This window comes from Scyliorhinus canicula, chromosome 18 (genome assembly GCF_902713615.1).
Source record: "Scyliorhinus canicula chromosome 18, sScyCan1.1, whole genome shotgun sequence".
NCBI classification, from domain to species: Eukaryota; Metazoa; Chordata; class Chondrichthyes; order Carcharhiniformes; family Scyliorhinidae; genus Scyliorhinus; species Scyliorhinus canicula.
This window is the reverse complement of record NC_052163.1, coordinates 90,133,342-90,153,275: the sequence shown is the minus strand read 5'-3', so window position 1 is coordinate 90,153,275 and position 19,934 is coordinate 90,133,342. Positions and strand designations below refer to the sequence as shown.

Genomic DNA, 19,934 nt, shown 5'->3' with positions numbered 1-19,934 from the left:
TGTCAGTCTCCCGTGTGTCAATCATGGACCCGGTGAATCCCTCGCCGTTTCTCATTGGAATTGATCGTGTTCCACGTGGCACCGTTGCTAGGCCCCAATGGTTGCTGAATCGGTCCAGGAGCAACACCAGTTTTGCTGTCATGGAAGTCCGCGAATCCTGCCGCATCGTTAACACTTAAGTCTCAGGAACGGAGAATTCCGCCGAGGCTGCCTGAAAAATTGAAATGGTTAGGGGCTTGATGTCTAAATATTCCTATTATATGTAAAAACAAATTAACTTTTCAATCCTCATGCTATTTTTGCCTTACAGCTGGGAACAACGTGACTCTGATGGTTACACAATCTCCACCTCACCTATCCGCAATGGAAGGAGACACAGTAACAATGAATTGTTGGATTAATAGCTTGAGTTTGGATCGGCGAATAGAATGGATGAAAACTTCCCAAAATCGAATTACGAATGTGCTGACTTCCAGAGGGAACACAAACAGAACTTACCCGAATTACGCTAATAGGACAAAATACTTCCTCAATGATTCAATTAGCATTCTGTCTATCTCCCGCATAAACCTGAATGACACTGGGGTGTATGTGTGTGAAGTATTGGTTGAGATCCCTGGGCCAGTGTATAGAAAGTTTGGGAATGGGACTCATCTACAGGTCCATGGTATGTATTATTAGTAAATGATTGTGTTTTGGCTCTTAAAATTCAGCCACGCAAAAGTCAGAGGAAAAGCCCACTGTTCTATAAATCCTGTCCCATATAGCTGTGCTTCACTATGTGTTGAGGTACCAATACTCCAAACCCATCATGGAATCTTCTGGGAGAGGCAAAAGAACAGATAAAACTCTTGGTGCAATTCTGGGGTACAAATCTGAAAAATACCTCTCAGCTCTGTTTGGGTATTTGAAACCAGAGCAGCAGATTAGAAAGGGCAACCGGGTGTCTTTAGGTTGGCATGCACCAGATGGGCCAAATGGTCCCCTTTCTGTGCTGTATCATTTCTATGGTTTTAGATCACAATGATCCTGGGTTACATTACAGAATGCTGGCCTTTTAAATGAAATGATCTCCAACCTAGATAGAATCCCATCCTGCTCTCTGTTTAAGTCTAACAGTGAATTGGCTGTGCAACATATCATATAGGTTCCTTAACTTAACTAGTAGCCCTTGTTCAGAGCACTTCATAACTGGAAAACGTCAAATTGGAAAATAGTTCTGTGTGGAGTTTGCCCATTCTCCCCGTCAATCCAAATTGGGCAGCACGGTAGCATAGTGGTTAGCACAATTGCTTCACAGCTCCAGGGTCGCAGGTTTAATTCCAGGCTTGGGTCACTGTCTGTGTGGAGTCTGCACGTTCTCCCCGTGTGTGCGTGGGTTTACTCCGGGTGCTCCGGTTTCCTCCCACAGTCCAAAGTTGTGCAAGTTAGGTGGATTTAGAACATAGAACATAGAACGATACAGCGCAGTACAGGCCCTTCGGCCCTCGATGTTGCACCGACATGGAAAAAAACTAAAGGCCATCTAACCTACACTATGCCCTTATCATCCATATGCTTATCCAATAAACTTTTAAATGCCCTCAATGTTGGTGAGTTCACTACTGTTGCAGGTAGGGCATTCCACGGCCTCACCACTCTTTGCGTAAAAAACCCACCTCTGACCTCTGTCCTATATCTATTACCCCTCAATTTAAGGCTATGTCCCCTCGTGCTAGCCACCTCCATCCGCGGGAGAAGGCTCTCGCTGTCCACCCTATCTAACCCTCTGATCATTTTGTATGCCTCTATTAAGTCACCTCTTAACCTTCTTCTCTCTAACGAAAACAACCTCAAGTCCATCAGCCTTTCCTCATAAGATTTTCCCTCCATACCAGGCAACATCCTGGTAAATCTCCTCTGCACCTGTTCCAAAGCTTCCACGTCCTTCCTATAATGAGGCGACCAGAACTGTACGCAATACTCCAAATGCGGCCGTACTAGAGTTTTGTACAACTGCAACATGACCTCATGGCTCCTGAACTCAATCCCTCTACCAATAAAGGCCAACACACCATAGGCCTTCTTCACAACCATATCAACCTGGGTGGCAACTTTCAGGGATCTATGTACATGGACACCGAGATCCCTCTGCTCATCCACACTACCAAGAATTTTACCATTAGCCAAATATTCCGCATTCCTGTTATTCTTTCCAAAGTGAATCACCTCACACTTCTCCACATTAAACTCCATTTGCCACCTCTCAGCCCAGCTCTGCAGCTTATCTATGTCCCTCTGTAACCTGCAACATCCTTCCGCACTGTCTACAACTCCACCGACTTTAGTGTCGTCTGCAAATTTACTCACCCAGCCTTCTGCGCCCTCCTCTAGGTCATTTATAAAAATGACAAACAGCAACGGCCCCAGAACAGATCCTTGTGGTACGCCACTCGTAACTGAACTCCATTCTGAACATTTCCCATCAACTACCACTCTCTGTCTTCTTTCAACTAGCCAATTTCTGATCCACATCTCTAAATCACCCTCAATCCCCAGCCTCCGTATTTTCTGCAATAGCCGACCGTGGGAAACCTTATCAAACGCTTTACTGAAATCCATATACACCACATCAACTGCTCTACCCTCGTCTACCTGTTCAGTCACCTTCTCAAAGAACTCAATAAGGTTTGTGAGGCATGACCTACCCTTCACAAAACCATGCTGTCTATCCCTAATCATATTATTCCTATCTAGATGATTATAAATCGTATCTTTTATAATCCTCTCCAAGACTTTACCCACCACAGACGTTAGGCTCACCGGCCTATAGTTACCGGGGTTATCTCTACTCCCCTTCTTGAACAAAGGGACCACATTTGCTATCCTCCAGTCCTCTGGCACTATTCCTGTAGCCAATGATGACCTAAAAATCAAAGCCAAAGGCTCAGCAATCTCTTCCCTGGCTTCCCAGAGAATCCTAGGATAAATCCCATCAGGCCCCGGGGACTTATCTATTTTCACCTTGTCCAGAATTGCCAACACTTCTTCCCTACGCACCTCAATGCCATCTATTCTAATAGCCTGGGTCTCAGCATTCTCCTCCACAATATTATCTTTTTCTTGAGTGAATACTGACGAAAAGTATTCATTTAGTATCTTGCTTATCTCCTCAGCCTCCACACACAACTTGCCACCACTGTCCTTGACTGGCCCTACTCTTACCCTAGTCATTCTTTTATTCCTGACATACCTATAGAAAGCTTTTGGGTTTTCCTTGATCCTACCTGCCAAAGACTTCTCATGTCCCCTCCTTGCTCGTCTCAGCTCTCTCTTTAGATCCTTCCTCGCTTCCTTGTAACTATCAAGCGCCCCAACTGAAACTTCACGCCTCATCTTCACATAGGCCTCCTTCTTCCTCTTAACAAGAGATTCCACTTCTTTGGTAAACCACGGTTCCCTCGCTCGGCCCCTTCCTCCCTGCCTGACTGGTACGTACTTATCAAGAACATGCAATAGCTGTTCCTTGAACAAGCTCCACATATCCAGTGTGCCCAACCCTTACAGACTACTTCTCCAACCTACACATCCTAAGTCATGTCTAATGGCATCATAATTGCCCTTCCCCCAGCTATAACTCTTGCCCTGCGGGGTATACTTATCCCTTTCCATCACTAACGTAAAGGTCACCGAATTGTGGTCACTGTTCCCAAAGTGCTCACCTACCTGGCCTGGTTCATTACCCAAATTTGCCATGCTAAATTGCCCTTCGTGTCCAAAATTGCCCTTCGTGTTGAGTGGGGTTACTGGGTTATGGGGATAGGGTGGAGCCGGTGCAGACCCGATGGGCTGAATAGCCTCCTTCTGCACTGTAAATTCTATGAATAAAGATGCGCAGGCCAGATGGATTGGTCACGCTAAATTGGCACTTAATTGAAAAAAAAATTGGGTACTCTAAAAATTAAAAACTTTTTTAAAAAATAAATTGGAAAATAGTTTGAGTGCTCTAAGTTTTGTCCGTATCACAAATTTAACAATACCAGTATTTATTATTCCAGTTATCAAAAACAGTGCAACATCTTCAAATGTCAGCATCACAGGTATGTGATATTTTCCTGTTACGATTATAAAGCTGAAACGTCTTTTTCCTTTATCTGTTGTGCTCCATTGGGTGGAATTTTCCCTTTATTTTGCAGAGTGTGGCAGCAGGTGGGAAACGTGGAGTTGAAGCCATTGGCCCCAATTGAAGGGGCGGGTCCCATGATATCACACTGGCGGGGTGGGCTCTGACTGAGCAAGTGGCCTGATAATGACATTCAAATTCATTATCATGGGGTTCCAAATGTTGAATGTCGGGATTCCCATTATGTCCCTGGCCTGGGGTGGGGCCAAATCCTGATGAGGCTTCCTGCCGATGTGGAACGCCATTTGGGCCTGTCGCAAGATGTTCCCCTCCCGTCACCAAACCCGCCTGTGATGAACAGGAGTGTAAAATCCCGACCATTGTGTTCAAGTTATGGACCCAAGACTTGGTGGCCATTTACTGTTAGAAATAGACTCAGTAGGCTCCTTGGCTCGGAATGAGGTGGGGAATACTAGCACTAACTCTTGCTCCTGATTGCTGCCCAGTGACTCCTGCTAGAACGCGTATGTGGGTTGGCGTAAAATTTGGGTTGTGTGTGATATCTAACCCCCTTAGAGGGACATATTATGCATAATGTGCATAATGAATATAACTTTAATTTTTTTAAAGTAAAGATTCAGGCAAAGATTTAGCCAGAGATGAGCCGGGGCAGTGGGGGCCTGAGAGGAGCTGGGGCAGTGGGGGCCTGAGAGGAGCCGGGGCAGTGGGGGCCTGAGAGGGGCCGGGGCAGTGGGGGCCTGAGAGGGGCCGGGGCAGTGGGGGCCTGAGAGGAGCTGGGGCAGTGGGGGCCTGAGAGGGGCCAGGGCAGTGAGGGCCTGAGAGGAGCTGGGGCAGTGGGGGCCTGAGAGGGGCCAGGGCAGTGGGGGCCTGAGAGGAGCCAGGGCTGTGGGGGATGGAGAGTAGGATGAGTGGGTGAGAGTGTGGAGGAATTTGGATGTATGAGGGTAAGAGTGAGTGAGAGCGAGTGAGGGGGAGAGTGGGTGAGGGAGTGAACGTGAGTGGGTGAGAGTGGGCGACGGTGAGAGTGGACGAGGGCGAGGGAGTGTGTGTGAATGGATGAGGGTGGATGAGTGTGAGAGTGGGTGAGGGTGGATGAGAGTGAGAGTGGATGAGGGTGAGAGTGGATGTGAATGGGTGAGAGAGTGGGCGAAGGTGGGAGTAGGCAAGGGTGAGGGAGTGTGTGTGTGGGTGAGGGTGGGTGAGTGATTGGGTGAGGATGAAGGAATGGGTGTGAGGGTTAGAGTGGGTGTGAATGAGTGAGTGTAAGAGTGGGTGTGAATGAGGGACTGTGTGTGAGTGGGTCTCCCATTTAGAATAACAGAAAGGTAAGACTTGGAAGTAGTTGTTGAATAACACAATTCTTTTATTTTAATAGTTGTATTTGTATAAGACACAGAAACATCTTTTATGTTTATTTTGTCTGCATAATAAAGTTTTTTGTGGTTTAATTCTTTAATATATTAAGAATGTTTCTCAGAGGCTCTGTGGTAAACCACTGTATTGCATTGTGTTGTGTTGTGTTGTTACATGCCTGGGCTTGTCCCGACTGGCTCTGCCTGTGGCTCCTCCCCTCGGGCTCATGTATAAAGGTCTCCGCCTCCGGCCCAGTTCAGGACCAGAGGCCAGGAGGCTTGCTGTTTAGTGTATTAAAGCCTCAGTTACCTTCACAACTCGTCATGTGTTATTGATGGTGTATCAATTTAATACACTAAATTTCTAAGATGAACTCATCACTCAAGCCTGATTGCCTGCAGCTGGACCCACAGGCATCCGACGCCACCGAAACATTTGAGCACTGGCTAAGCTGCTTCGAAGTGTACCTCGGATCCTTCACCGAAGACTTCACAGACCTCCAGAAGAAGCAGATCCTCCACGCACGGGTGAGCCCAAGAGTCTTTATTCTCATCAGGGACGCCCCCTCGCATGTGGAGGCAATAATGCTGCTGAAGGGACAATATGTGAAGTCCGTTAACGAGGTGTATGCTAGGCACCTCCTTGCCACGAGACGGCAGCGCCCTGGGGAATCACTTGCAGAATTCCTGCATGCTTTGCGTGTACTCTGCCGGAACTGTGATTGCCGGGCAATATCGGCTACCCAGCAGGTGGAGCTGCTGATCAGGGACGCTTATGTCGCAGGCATGAAATCAAACTATATCCGCCAGCGATTACGAGAAGGGTGTACACTCGGCCTCCCAGAGACAGTGCAACTCTCCAACTCGCTCGATGTGGTCTCCCAGAACATGGAGGCCTCCACCTCCGATCGTGCAGCACACTCGTGGACCTTGTGGGCGCAGCCATCAACCAACCTGGGTGCGACGCAAGCCTGTGCCGCGTGAAGTCGGAGGCCCGAGGTGCTACTTTTGCGGCCAGAGTATTCACCCCTGACAACGCTGCCATGCACGGGACGCAACTTGCGACGGCTGTGGAAAGAAGGGCCACTTTGCAAAAGCCTGCCAGGCCCGATCTCCCCCTCAAACTTTGAGGCACAGCAGCGCTGCCTGCTGCCTGATGGGACCGCCCCCAGCTGCTGCGCCACCCGCCAAGTGCGACCCGTGGGCGCCGCCACCTTCGCTGCCATCTTCAATTTCGGTCGCCACGTGCGACCCATGGAGGCTGCCATCTTTAATGCATCCTCCAACCGCCAAGCGTGACCCACGGGGGCCACCATCCTGGACGCCATCGCAGTTGCCACCCACCACGTGCGATCCATGGGGACCACCATCTTGGACACCATCGCCGATGCTTCCCGCCAAGCGCAACTCATGGGGCCGTCACCTTGGAACCACTCAGCAGCCTCCCGGGAGCCCGGCTCACCCGACCGTACGCTGGTCACCGCTATCTCCGAACGGCCTACCAACCGCTTTCCGAAGCTCGCCTCTATCACGCTTACCAGTCCCAGCTGCACCACCTCGCGAAGTCTACGATGACCGTCCGGATCAATGGGCACAAGACAGCCTGTCTTTTCGACTCCGGGAGCACAGACAACTTCATTAACCCAGATAATGTAAGGCGCTGCTCCCTCTCAATCTTACCCGCGACCCAGAAAATCTCCCTGGCTTCCGGATCCCATGCAGCAGAAATCTGGGGGTACAGTGCCACGACCCTGACTGTACAAGGCGTAGAGTACGCCAACTTCAAACTCTATGTCCTTCCCCATCTCTGCGCTGCCCTATTACTGGGGCTCGACTTCCAGTGCCACTTCCTAAGCTTTACTTTAAAGTTCGGTGGACCAGTGCACCCCCTCACCGTCTGTACCCTCGCAACCCTTAAGATCGCCCCACCCTCGCTCTTCGCAAATCTCACACCAGATTGGAAGCCCGTCGCTAACAGGCGCAGATGATACAGTGCTCGGGACAGGGCCTTCATCAGGTCGGAGATCCAGTGACTCCTGCAAGATGGGATCATTGAGGCTAGCACCAGCCCCGGGAGAGCCCAAGTTCTGGTCGTCAAGACTGGGGAGAAGCACCGGATGGTCATCGACTACAGTCAGGCCATCAACCGGTACATGCAACTCGATGCGTACCCCCTCCCCCGCATATCTGACATGGTCAACCAGATTGCGCAGTATCGAGCCTTCTCCACAGTTGACTTGAAGTCCGCGTACCACCAGCTCCCTATCCACCCGGAGGACCGCCAATACACTGCCTTCGAGGCAGATGGCCGCCTCTACCATTTCGTCAGGGTCCCTTCGGCGTCACCAATGGGGTCTTGGTTTTCCAAAGAAAAATAGACTGAATGGTTGACCAGTACGGGCTGCGGGCCACGTTCCCATACTTAAACAATGTCACCATCTGTGGCCATGACTAGCAGGACCATGACGAGAACCTCCGGCACTTCCTACACACCGCTAAACTCCTGAACCTCACCTATAATAAAGAAAAATGCGTTTTCCGCACAACCCGCCTAGCCATCCTCGGCTACGTCGTGGAACACGGAGTCCTAGGGCCCGACCCTGACCGCATGCGCCCCTCCTGGAACTTCCCCTCCCCCACTGCCCCAAAGCCCTGAAGAGATGTCTGGGGTTCTTCTCGTAATATGTCCAGTGGGTCCCCAATTATGCGGACAAGGTCTGTCCACTTATCAAATCTGACAGCTGAGGCCCAACTGGCCTTCAATTGCATCAAGGCAGATATTGCATCAAAGCCGCGATGCACGCTGTGGACAAGTCCATTCCGTTCCAGGTGGAGAACGATGCGCGGATTTTGCTCTGGCCGCTTCCCTCAGCCAGGCGGGCAGGCCCATGGCTTCTTTCTCCCGTACCCTCCATGCCTCTGACATTCGACACTCCTCCGTCAAAAAGGAAGCCCAAGCCATCGTAGAAGCTGTGCGACATTGGAGGCATTACCTGGCCGGCAGTCGATTCACTCTCCTCACTGACCAATGGTCTGTTGCCTTCATGTTTAATAACACACAGCGGGGCAAAATCAAGAATGACAAGATTCTGAGGTGGAGGATCGAGCTCTCCACCTATAACTATGATATCTTGTATTGACCTGGGAAGCTCAATGAGCCCCCAGATGCCCTATCCCACGGTACATGTGCCAGCGCACAAGTAGACCGACTCCGGGCCCTCCACAATGACCTCTGTCACCCGGGGGTCACCTGTTTTTTTCACTTTATCAAGGCTCGCAACCTGCCTTACTCCATCGAGGAGGTCAGGACCGTGACCAGGAACTGCCAGGTCTGCGCAGAGTGCAATCCGGATTTCTACCGGCCACACAGAGCAAATCTGGTAAAGGCCTCTCGCCCCTTTGAGCGCCTCAGCATCGATTTCAAAGGGCCCCTCGCCTGCAGTGACCGTAACATGTACTTCCTCAACATTGTTGACGAGTACTCAAGATTCCCCTTTGCCATCCTGTTCCCTGACATGACCTTTGCCACCGTCATCAAGGCTCTGCACAGTCTTTTCACCCTGTTCGGGTTCCCCGCCTACATCCATAATGATCGGGGATCTCCTTCATGAGCGACGAGTTGCATCAGTTCCTGCTCAGCAAGGGCGTCGCCTCCAGCAGGACAACCAGCTACAACCCCCGGAGAAACGGACAGGTGGAGAGAGAGAATGCGAAGGCCTGGAAGGCTGCCCTCCTGGCCCTACGGTCTAGATGTCTCCCAGTCTCCCGCTGGCAGGAGGTCCTCTCCGATGTGCTCCACTCAATCCGGTCGCTCCTGTATATAGCTGCCGAGACCCCTCACGAACGTATGTTTGCTTTCCGCAATAAATCCACCTCCGGGGTTTTGCTCCCGTCCTGGCTGGCAATCCCAGGGCCCATCCTCCTCCGGAAGCATGCGAGGAGCCATAAATCCGACCCCCTCGTCGAGAAGGTCCTGCTCCTCCATGCAAATCCACAATATGCCTACATGGCACATCAGGCCGGGCGACAGGGCACAGTCTCCCTTCGGGATTTGGCACCTGCAGGTTCCCCAGCGACCATCACCACCACCCCCGACCCTACACCGTCTTCCCCCATCCCTGCCCACCTACCTCACGAACTAGCACCCGCAGGCCCACCGGCGTCCATCCACCACCTCCGCCCATACACCGCCTCCCCCTTCACCGACTCAACAACTGGTTGAAGAAGAGGACAACACACTCCCGGACGTGCAGGTCTCGACACCGGTGCTCACAACACAGCCGGGACTGAGGCGATCACGGCGGAAGGTCAAGGCCCCCGACAGACTTGACCTTTAAGACCACTTCACCCCCGCCGGACTCCTATTTTTAACAGGGGGTGAATGTGATAAACCATTGTATTGCATTGTGTTGTGTTGTGTTGTTACATGCCTGGGCTTGTCCCGGCTGGCTCCCCCTGTGGCTCCTCGCCTCGACTCATGTATAAAGGTGACTAGTCTCCACCTCCAACCCAGTTTGGGACCAGAGGCCAGGAGGCTTGCTGTTTAGTGTATTAAAGCCTCAGTTACGTTCATCACTCGTCGTGTGTTTATTGATGGCATATCAGGCTCCATCAGTGCTCCTGGGAGGTCAAAAGAGTTCTGAGGCTGTTAACATTTGGAAACTCTTGGTGAACAATATTGGTCTCCTTATTTATGGAAGGATGTAATTGTAGGTTTACTAGATCTAGAATGGATAGGTTGTTTTATGAGGAAAGGTTGGACTGACTAGGCTTGTATCTGCTGGAGTTTAGAAGAGTAAGAGGCAACTTAATTGAATAATTTAACATCCTGAGGGGTATTGACAGGGTGGATGTGGAGAGGATGTTTCCTCAAGAACTAGGGGTCACTTTAAAAATAAGACAGCGATGAAGAGAAATTCTTTCTCTCAGAGGGTCGTGAGTCTCTTCCTCAAAAGACAACGGAAGCAGAATCTTTAAATATTTTGAAGGTGGAGCTAGATAGATTCTTTATTGGCAAGGGGGCAAAAGGTTATCAGGGACAGGCAGGAACTTGGGGTTAAGGTTACAATCAGATCAGCCATGATCTTATTGAATGGCGGAGCAGGCTCGAGGGGCCGAGTGGCCTATCTCTGCTCGTAATACGTATGTTTTGTGTGTGAGTTCATAATCCAGAGGGGCCTTTTGTGGAATCTAGGGAATGTTGGAAGATCAAAATTAATTTTTCAACTTTTATAGGAAGGTGTGGGCCTCATTTAGGTGTGGGGGCAAAGTCTGATCATTGCGAGGAAGGGTCCATTTCCAGGAATCGGCCCACCAGCTGGTCAGCACCTGATGGGGACTGCTTTCTTACATCGCTGAATTCCTTGCCACAGAAAGCTCGTGAAGATTTAAGGCAGAGATAGATAGATTCTTGATCAATAAGGGAATCAAGGGTTACAGAGAAAGGGCAGGAAAGTCGACGTGAAGAATAGCGAATCAGCCATGATCCCATTGAATGGTGGAGCAGGCTTGCAAGCAGAACGGTCTACTCCTGTTCCTATTCCTTATGGTCTTACGGTAGAAGTCAGTGTTCCAAACCTGCTGACATCATTTCAATCTCACATTTCCCTTGATTCCAATTCTGTGCATCGACTTCAGAATCTGTCGGTTGATCTCTCTGATGTTGCTCTGCCCTTCATAAGAGTAAGAGCACCACAGGCTGCTTTCCCCTTTGAGGAGGAGGGGGAGAGCTGACTGGTGGCAATTTAACCTGAGGGTCACCGCACATCAGGTGAGGGGGAAAGATTGAGAAGGCATAAATAACCTCAGCCAGTACAGGAACTGAACCCACGCTGTTGCTGTCGCTCCGCATCATGTCCAGCCGTCCAGCCAACTGAGCTAAACCCTCTTAAGAGTAGCTCTGATAGCAACTGCATACATACTTTGCACCCCCTTCCCTTCTGGCCTCCGAATGAAGTTATTAGTGTCTGAGTGCTCTATGCCGCAGACTCATCTGGTGAGAACCGGACTAAATTGTTCATTTTAATTTAATTCCATCTGAACACATTGTAAATGTTTTGGAAATGCTGCTACAATCCTACAATTGACATCCTCTGGATCAACATGAGCTCATCTGGCTCACATTCTTTGGGGAGAATTTTATAGCCCCTCCCATTGGTGAGATTTTCTGATCCTGCCGACGTGTACAGACTTCTGAATGGCTCACAGTATATTATGGCTCCATCGTCGCTGAGACGGGGCCAGAAAATTCCACCCTTAGGCTCTTTATCCTGTTCAGTAGTCAGGCCTCAGGCTCCAAATATGCCTGCAGAGAAAAAATACTTGTATCCAAAGTAAAATTATTTCCTGATATTTCCTCTCACTCTACCAAATAGTTTTGTTGCCCTGTGCAGAACCATGTCAGAGCCCAGGAAGATGCTTATCTTTAGGTGCTGAACTGGGCCTACACAATCTTAAACTCCAATCTGGAGGTTTGTGTGAGCCCAGACAATTCCCGGGACTTTCATGGGTTTAGACCCCAACCTAGACCTGCACAGATTCACACTCTGATCTCGGCCAGCGTGGCCTGTTGTGGATTTAGCTTGCACTAATCTGTTAGGTAATACCACAGGATGGTATTACCTTTCATATGAGAAACTGGATTGTTGGTATGGAAGATTATACAGATCCTGGCTGCCTGGGAATTGGCCATGTTACAATACATAGGGCCATTTTCATTGTGCATAGCAACCTACAATTGGATATTCTCATAATGTTTCTCAGATGTTGCTTTACCCAACGAGAACAAATTTATTCACTGCATAATTGCTCTTTACATTTAGAATTAACTCGACAGATGTGCATTTTGCCAACCAGGATTGTATGGGTGGCACGGTAGCACAGTGGTTAACACTGTTGCTTCACAGCGCCAGGGACCTGGGTTCGATTCCCGGCTTGGGTCACTGTCTGTGCGGAGTCTGCACATTCTCCCCGTGTCTGCGTGGGTTTCCTCCGGTTTCCTCTCACAAGTCCTGAAAGATGTGTTTGATAGGCGAATTGGACATTCTAAATTCTCCCTCAGTGTACCCGAACAGGAGCCAGAGTGTGGTGACTAGGGGATTTTCTTGTTAGTTTTAATGTGAGCCTATCTGTGATACTAATAAAGATTAATATTATTGAGAAACTTAAGCAAAAGGGTATGTTCATGCTCAAAAGAGTTTTGCTATACATATGACTCACAGTTGGTTCCAGCCATATATTTGCCACAACTAAGAACTTTAAAAATGTCCAATGGCTATAGATTCTTGAGAGGTAATTTTTGAGGCTTTCCTCGTGGCGTGAACCCTCACTCAGCTGGCATGTGGGGCGGGGGAAGGGGTAGAATTCAAGTGCAAGTCCGATGCTGGGCCGAAGTCATCAGGTTAATCAGTGTTGCCAAGTTGGTGAGGTTCCATGTCAGAAAGGGAGCATCACAAATTTACTCCATTCTTTCTGTGATTGAAGAAGGGCAAGAAAGATTTCAGAATTGTGAGGAGATTAGGAAAACATTGAGTGAAAGGAGAAGGGATTACGCACAGACCAATACAGAAAAAGGGTGGCACAATTTGCTTCTATATCAGTAAGAGAAGGAACCATTGCCAAGCAGGATTCAGCCCCAATAATGCTGCTTTTGCACTTGTCAAACACTTAAACCAGCGTTAATGGTGAATATTTAATTCGGCCAGGTGAAGAATGTAAAATATTTAGTCAAAATGTCCAATGCATACTATTTTAATTCTGAATCCTGTTTTGTATATCAGGATATGGAGGATTGTTAAATAGTGTAATGGAAGGGCAGTAAACAATTTGAGCTGAGGTAGTAACAAATATCCACAATGTGGTAATAACGTGGACATTTGTGGTATATAAATATATATATAATATTCATGTATATATATTGTTATGATCCCAGCTGATGTTAATACTGGACAAATCAGATCCAGGAGTGAAACCTGATTTGTTATATCCTAACTTTTTTTTTTAAACTTTGGAGGTCAGTTACTGAATATACTCACAAGAGTACTTTAACACAATGAATAAAATGTTTATTAAACAAAAAAAATGAACTATATTACATTAGACAAAAAGGTTGCAAAGATTTCAATACTAGCACCAAATAATGATTCAAACTCACATTATTCCTTTTATCCCAACATTACCCTTTCAGACACAAAACCACAGGGAAGGTCTACCACTATCTCAACGCCAAGGTTTTTTACTTGGACTGGCTCAGTTGCAAACAATCTTTCTTCCGACAGATTTTTGAGATGATCACTCGATGATTTTTCCTCTCCCTCAGGCACCAAGAAATACAGTCTAAACTAACTATTAATTCAACTTTAGAGTAAACACATGCATTCACTAAACTCGGTTCCCCAGCAGTCTTGCTGGATTTCTTACTCAAGAGTTTAGAACTCTGGTATACATACACACTGACTGACCTAACCTTGTCTTTCCATATGTCACTGTGTGTCCCTGGAACCCTGTCGTGAGGCAACAATACAGTTTTTTTCTACTTTATGGCCTGAATTTTATGCTCCCCCGGTGGATTTTGAGGCGGGGAGGTGTTGAGCTCCTGCCATTTGAAAAATTTAGGCACATGTTTATTTTTTTAATTCACTACACTGCAAACCCTTTTGCCACCCATCTCTTCACTTCAAGGGTTGTAAACCTAATTAATAATACATGTGTACAAAGAGGCTGGTTTCTCCGCCGTTGGGATTCTCTGTTGCGTTGGCTGCCCGGGGGTTTCCCGACGGTGTGGGGCTGCCCACAATGGGAAACCCCATTGGCCAGCTGGCAAGACGGAGAATCTCGCCCAAGGCCTCCAGACCTGCCGAAACCAAGCTCATGCTGAAGAAAACTAAGTAGAATCATGTTCCTCCTTTCTTAATACACAATTGCAAATATTAATTTGACTTAAAATGATATATTGTTTCTAATATAATATAACAATATATTTGTTATATCTATATATATATGTATATATAAATGCGTGTGTGGGCAGCAAGATGGCACAGTGTTTGGCATTGCTGCCTCACGGCGCTGAGGTCCCAGGTTCAATTCCGGCTCTGGGTCACTGTCCGTGTGGAGTTTACATATTCTCCCCGTGTTTGCGTGGGTTTCGCCCTCACAACACAAAGATGTGCCGGTTAGATGGATTGGCCACGCTAAATTGCCCCTTAATTGGAAAAAAAATGAATTGGGTACTCTAAATTTGTTTTAAATGTGTATGTGATTTGTCAAATGCAGGCTCAGGTGATTAAATCTTTTGGTGTTGAGGCCCACCCACTGAATATGACATGGATGTTCTAAAGTATTGCATTTTCTGCAGAACTATATCCCAGTATTAATCCAATGAATTGAGCGCAAATTACTAAGATAACATATAAGCAATGATAGACAGGAGAAGACTCTTTGGCCCATACAACATATCCAACACAGTTGTAATATCTTATGACTCACGAATAGGCTTTTTGGCTCACCCGAATTTATGATTCAGCAGTTTTGATTAATTTAGGTGCATTATAATTTTGTCCTGCTGTATAGAAACACCCAATAACTCCATTGAAAAATGATAAAAGTGAACGGTGACCTGATTATTTCATCCTATTTTGCAGATTCAACAAGATGGGTCCTGATTAGCTGTATATCGGCGATCACATTGATTGTGCCAGTCACCACTTTCTTTTTGGCAAGAAAATTAATGAAAAAAGGTGGGTCGTGTTAAAACAAGGCTGGCCAAAAGTAAACAGATGACATTGATGTCAATGTGATGGATGTACGAGAAAATCTAAAAGACTCAAAGCAAACTAATCAACAGAAATGGTATTTATTCCATCTGAAAGAAAGTAGGGAGGAGATTTGTGAGGTTCTGGCAATCATTAAAAGGATATCAGAAAGGAGTGGAAGGACACGAGGAGATTGGAGAGAAGCCGAGATACAAACACGGTGACATGCTAGAATCAGGCATTAATCTCATCTTCATTCTGCGTGAAAATAAACTGAAACACATAACAGGAATCTATTTGAGGAATCATAGAATGATACAGCATAGATAGAGGCCATTCAGTCCATCCTCCTCATGCCTGCTTTATGAAACAACTATCTATTTTACTGTTTTTTCCCCAAAGTCTTGCAAATATTTCCCTTCAAGGATTAACCAATTTCCATTTGCAGATTATTATTGTATCTGCTTCTTCAGACTGTGAATTACAGTCATAACACTAAATTATTATTCTTCATTTTACCTCTGGCTCTTATGCCAATCGTCTAAAATCAAACATCTATAATTCTGCCACTGGAAACAATTTTTCCTTATTTATTCTTGGCGAGAATCCTCATTCATTTGACGCCCAAAATAAAATTTGACAATATCCAACTTGAAATGCTGTTCTGGAGATTTCAGAGGAAAATTTGTGAATGGATACATCATGGACTGGAGGGCGGAAAGCATTGAATATTCATTAACGGAGGTGTTTTGGGTTGGGGAAGGGTGGGAACAAACACTGGTTGTGCTGTCCCAGAATTATTCCAATTCATGATAAGCCACATACCTTCACAGAGGCTTCTCCATTAGAAAAGCAGAAACCAATTCTATATAATATTACAATTCCCTTCCCGTACCTTGTGGTGCACTAAGCCAGACTTTAATCTGTTTCCACAGCTAGTTATTCCTAGAACAGGTCGCTCGTCTGGCACCAGAGGCTTATAGATTGAGGGGCGCCACTCCATAACAAGCGTGGCTGTCCACAAGTCTCTCCCGCTCTTACCACCAGCCATTGCTGTGTTGGAAGGATTTGCGGATTGATACTCAACTGTTTAGCCATGTTATGAACACGCCTTCCTTGGTCATCAAATCCTGGGGTGGGACTCGGACCAAAACATCTGGCCCAAGGGGGGGATGCTATACACCTCCAGATGACATGGTGGCATATTGGTTAGCACTGTTGCCTCACCATGCCAGGGACCTCTGTTTCAATTCCTGCCTTGGATGATTGTTTCTATGGAGTTTGTATATTCTCCCCAGGGTTTCCTCTGGGTGCTTTAGTTTCCTCCCACGGTCCAAAGATCTGCGGGCTAGGTGGATTGGCCATGTTAAATTGCCCCTTAATGTCCAGGGATATGCAGGTTAGGTTATGGGGCTACTCGGTGTATGGGGGGAGTGTAAATGGGTCAGCTGCTCATTCGAAACGTCAGTGCAGACTCAATGGGCCAAATGGCCTCCTTCTGCACTGTAGGGATTCTATGATTCTATAGAATATAACTTATCTTATACAGGTCCCAGGTTCGATTCTCGGCTTGGGTTACTGTCTGCACGTTCTCCCCGTGTTTGCGTTGGTTTCCTCCAGGTGCTCCGGTTTCCTCCCACACGTCCCAAAAGTTGTACTATTAGGTAATTTGGACATTCTGAATTCTCCATCTGTGTACCAGAACAGGCGCCGGAATGTGGCGACTAGGGGCTTTTCACAATAACTTCATTGCAGTGTTAATGTAAGCCTACTTGTGACAATAAAGGTTATTATTGGCAACTTGCTTCATGTTCTCTGTGCGATAAGCCACGCTAATATTTAAAAACAATATAAAGTGAATCTTAAATATCATAACCAATCTTATAGGAAAAAGCTGAATTATATTTTTTGAGTCAGTATTAAAATGATTGGCATCTTCTTTTTACAGATGAACCTGTCTACGTTAATGTGAAATATAGAAATAAAGCTGGTCAGAACTGTCGGCCGACAGAGCAAAGAAATGTGAAATATACTACCTCAAGTAATTGTGGAGATGTGAAGACTGTGAACTGAATTGCCACAGGGTCTCAATTCTGCTTTGAAATGATGAAATTTGATTGACCAGGGTGACATGGACCGAGATATTCAATGTATTGGAACTTTGATACTGCCCATTGAAGGCTCACTGCTCAGTGACTGATCCTGCAAATTTGAACAAAGGTCCAGGGTGATACGAACGATTTTGTAAATTTTAACTATCAGCGAACCTACTTTCCTTGCGGTGGCCTCTATTGACAAGTGGACAATTGGTTCTTTGCATACAGGACTAAATTCAGCAGGGGATTAAAGTATAGCGTTGTTTAGTTGTGGCCTGCAACCTTGTACTGAACCTTAGCATGAGACTTACTGTCAGGAATGTTGCATTTTGGAGTTGGTAGGCGGGTATCGGTGAGCTGCTTACTGCAAACCTTCATTCCAGGTGATTGCCAAGTGGAAGAAGCACTTCCGTGTAATATAAAAGGTTACTAGCGATTATGTCAATAGCTAATATATATCATCAGTGATGTCACATGACTTATGACCGGAGATCAGTGAGAGATGTTTCTGGAAGGAGCCTTGTGTTGGTCTGGGTTTAGTTCAGTGGGCTAGACAGCTGGTTTGTGATGCAGAACAAGGCCAGCAGCTTGGTTCAATTACCATACCAGCTTACCTGAACATGTGCTGGAATGTGGCGACTAGGGGCTTTTCACAATAACTTCATACTTGAGACAATAAAAGGTTATTATTATTATCCATCCCTGTACATAGTTCTATATTTAATTAATAAACGTTTGAAAGTTTCTAGAGACCTTGTTTTCCGCATTCTACATTAAACACAACCCGGGACCACTTACAGCAATACATCATTGTTGGCAGCGATAGAATTATCGGTCATCTGCTGTTGGGAAGGGATTTCGACCCAGTGACAGTGAAGGAATTGCGATACGTTTCCAAGTCAGGATGGTGTGTTAAAGGTAGGATGTAAAATAGGATGTGGTATTCTTTGTCCTGGATGATGCTGAGCTTATTAAGTATTGTTGGAGCTGCACTCATCCAGGCAAGTGCAGAGTATTCCATCACACTCCTGACTTGTGTCTTGTAAATGGTGAACAGGTTTGGGGAGTCACAAGTAAGCCCCAGGATATTGATAGTGGAGGATTCAGCCATGGCAATGCTATTGAATGTTAAGGGAAGATGGTTAGATTCTTTATTGTTGGAAATGGTCATTGTCTGACACTTGTGTGGCATTAATGTTCCTTGCATTTATCAGTCCAAGCCTGGACATTGTTCAAATGTTGCAAATGGACACAGACTGCTTCAGTATCTAAGGAGTCGTGAATTGTGCTGAAAATTGCGCAGTCATCAGGGAACATCACTGCTTCTGACCTTATGATAGAGGGACGATCATGGATGAAACATGAAGATGGTTGGGCTTATGACACTACCCTGAGGAACACCTGCAGTGATGTCCTGGGACTGAGATGATTGACCTCCAACCACCACAACCATCTTCCTTTGTGTCAGGCATGACTTCAACCAATGGAGAGTTTTACTTCTTATTCCCATTGGCTCCAGTTATGCTTGGGCTCTTTGATATCACTATCAGTCAAAAGCTGTCTTGATGTCAAGGGCAGTCACTCAAACCTCACCTCTGGAATTTAGCTCATCTGTCCATGTTTGGATCAAGGCTGTAATGAGGTTAGGAGCTGAATAGCCCTGTGGAATCCAAACTGAGCATCAATGAACAAGTTGGTGCTGCTAAACGCCACTTGATAGCATTATCGACAACATCTTCCATCACTTTGCTGATGATCAAGAGTTGACTGATGAGGCTGTTATAAGCTGTTTAGACTTGTCCTGTTTCTTGAGCACAGGACACACCTGGGCAATTTTCCACATTGCTGGGTAGATGTGAGTGTTGTAGCTTTACTTGAACAGCTAGGCTAGGGGCGCAGCAAGTTCTGGAGCACAAGTCTTCAGTATTAATATTTCTTTCCTCACAAGAAAAGCAAAGTCCCCCCTGTCATAATATACACCAGTATATCATGGTGCGGACACACACTGATGAACACACAGGGACCAATCAACATGTACAAACACCGCAGCCAATCACCAGTTAGAATACACATACTATAAAGGCAGAGGGCACCACGGTTCCCGCTCATTCTGGGTGCTGCCTCTGAGTGTAATAAGAACTCATCCAGCCCAGCACGGACTCACAACACGTGCTGAGAGAATCAACTGGTTCGGACAAGGCTTAGGTCCCTAGTTCAAGTTAGCATCATTTAGACCCACAGTCATCGTGTGTTAGTTAGTTAGAAATAGTTAATAAAATTGAGTTGAACCTTCATCAGTGTTGGAAGTGTCTGTTCATCTCTCAAGTCTACACTAGCCAACACTTCACCCCCTCCTACCCTTGCACTGGGTGACAGGGCTATTGAATGGGACCACATCTGCATTCTCACAGAGCACCTCAAAGAAGCCCCCTCATCATACATGTTACAGAGTGAGTGATTATAGACTTTACCATGAAGCCTTTCCTTTGGGGTCATTTCAGTGTACCTGCTGGATGTAAACTCTTGATTGAGCTTTGGAGTTCATTGGTTGGGACTGAACTATTTTGCATTAAATCAATTGAATTAAATCAAACAAACTGAGAGGCAAAGTAAA

General features: G+C 46.6%; 1 protein-coding gene across 1 annotated transcript; it reads left to right on the top strand.

Annotated features, from left to right (window-relative positions):
* The first annotated feature begins 374 nt into the window (after nt 1-374).
* LOC119952822 (cytotoxic T-lymphocyte protein 4-like) lies at nt 375-17,589 on the top strand. Its single transcript, XM_038776330.1, has 4 exons — nt 375-667; nt 4,038-4,079; nt 15,114-15,209; nt 17,173-17,589. The coding sequence occupies exons 1-4, from the start codon at nt 385-387 to the stop codon at nt 17,295-17,297; spliced, it is 546 nt and encodes a 181-aa protein (XP_038632258.1). The 5' UTR covers nt 375-384; the 3' UTR covers nt 17,298-17,589.
* Nucleotides 17,590-19,934: the final 2,345 nt, after the last annotated feature.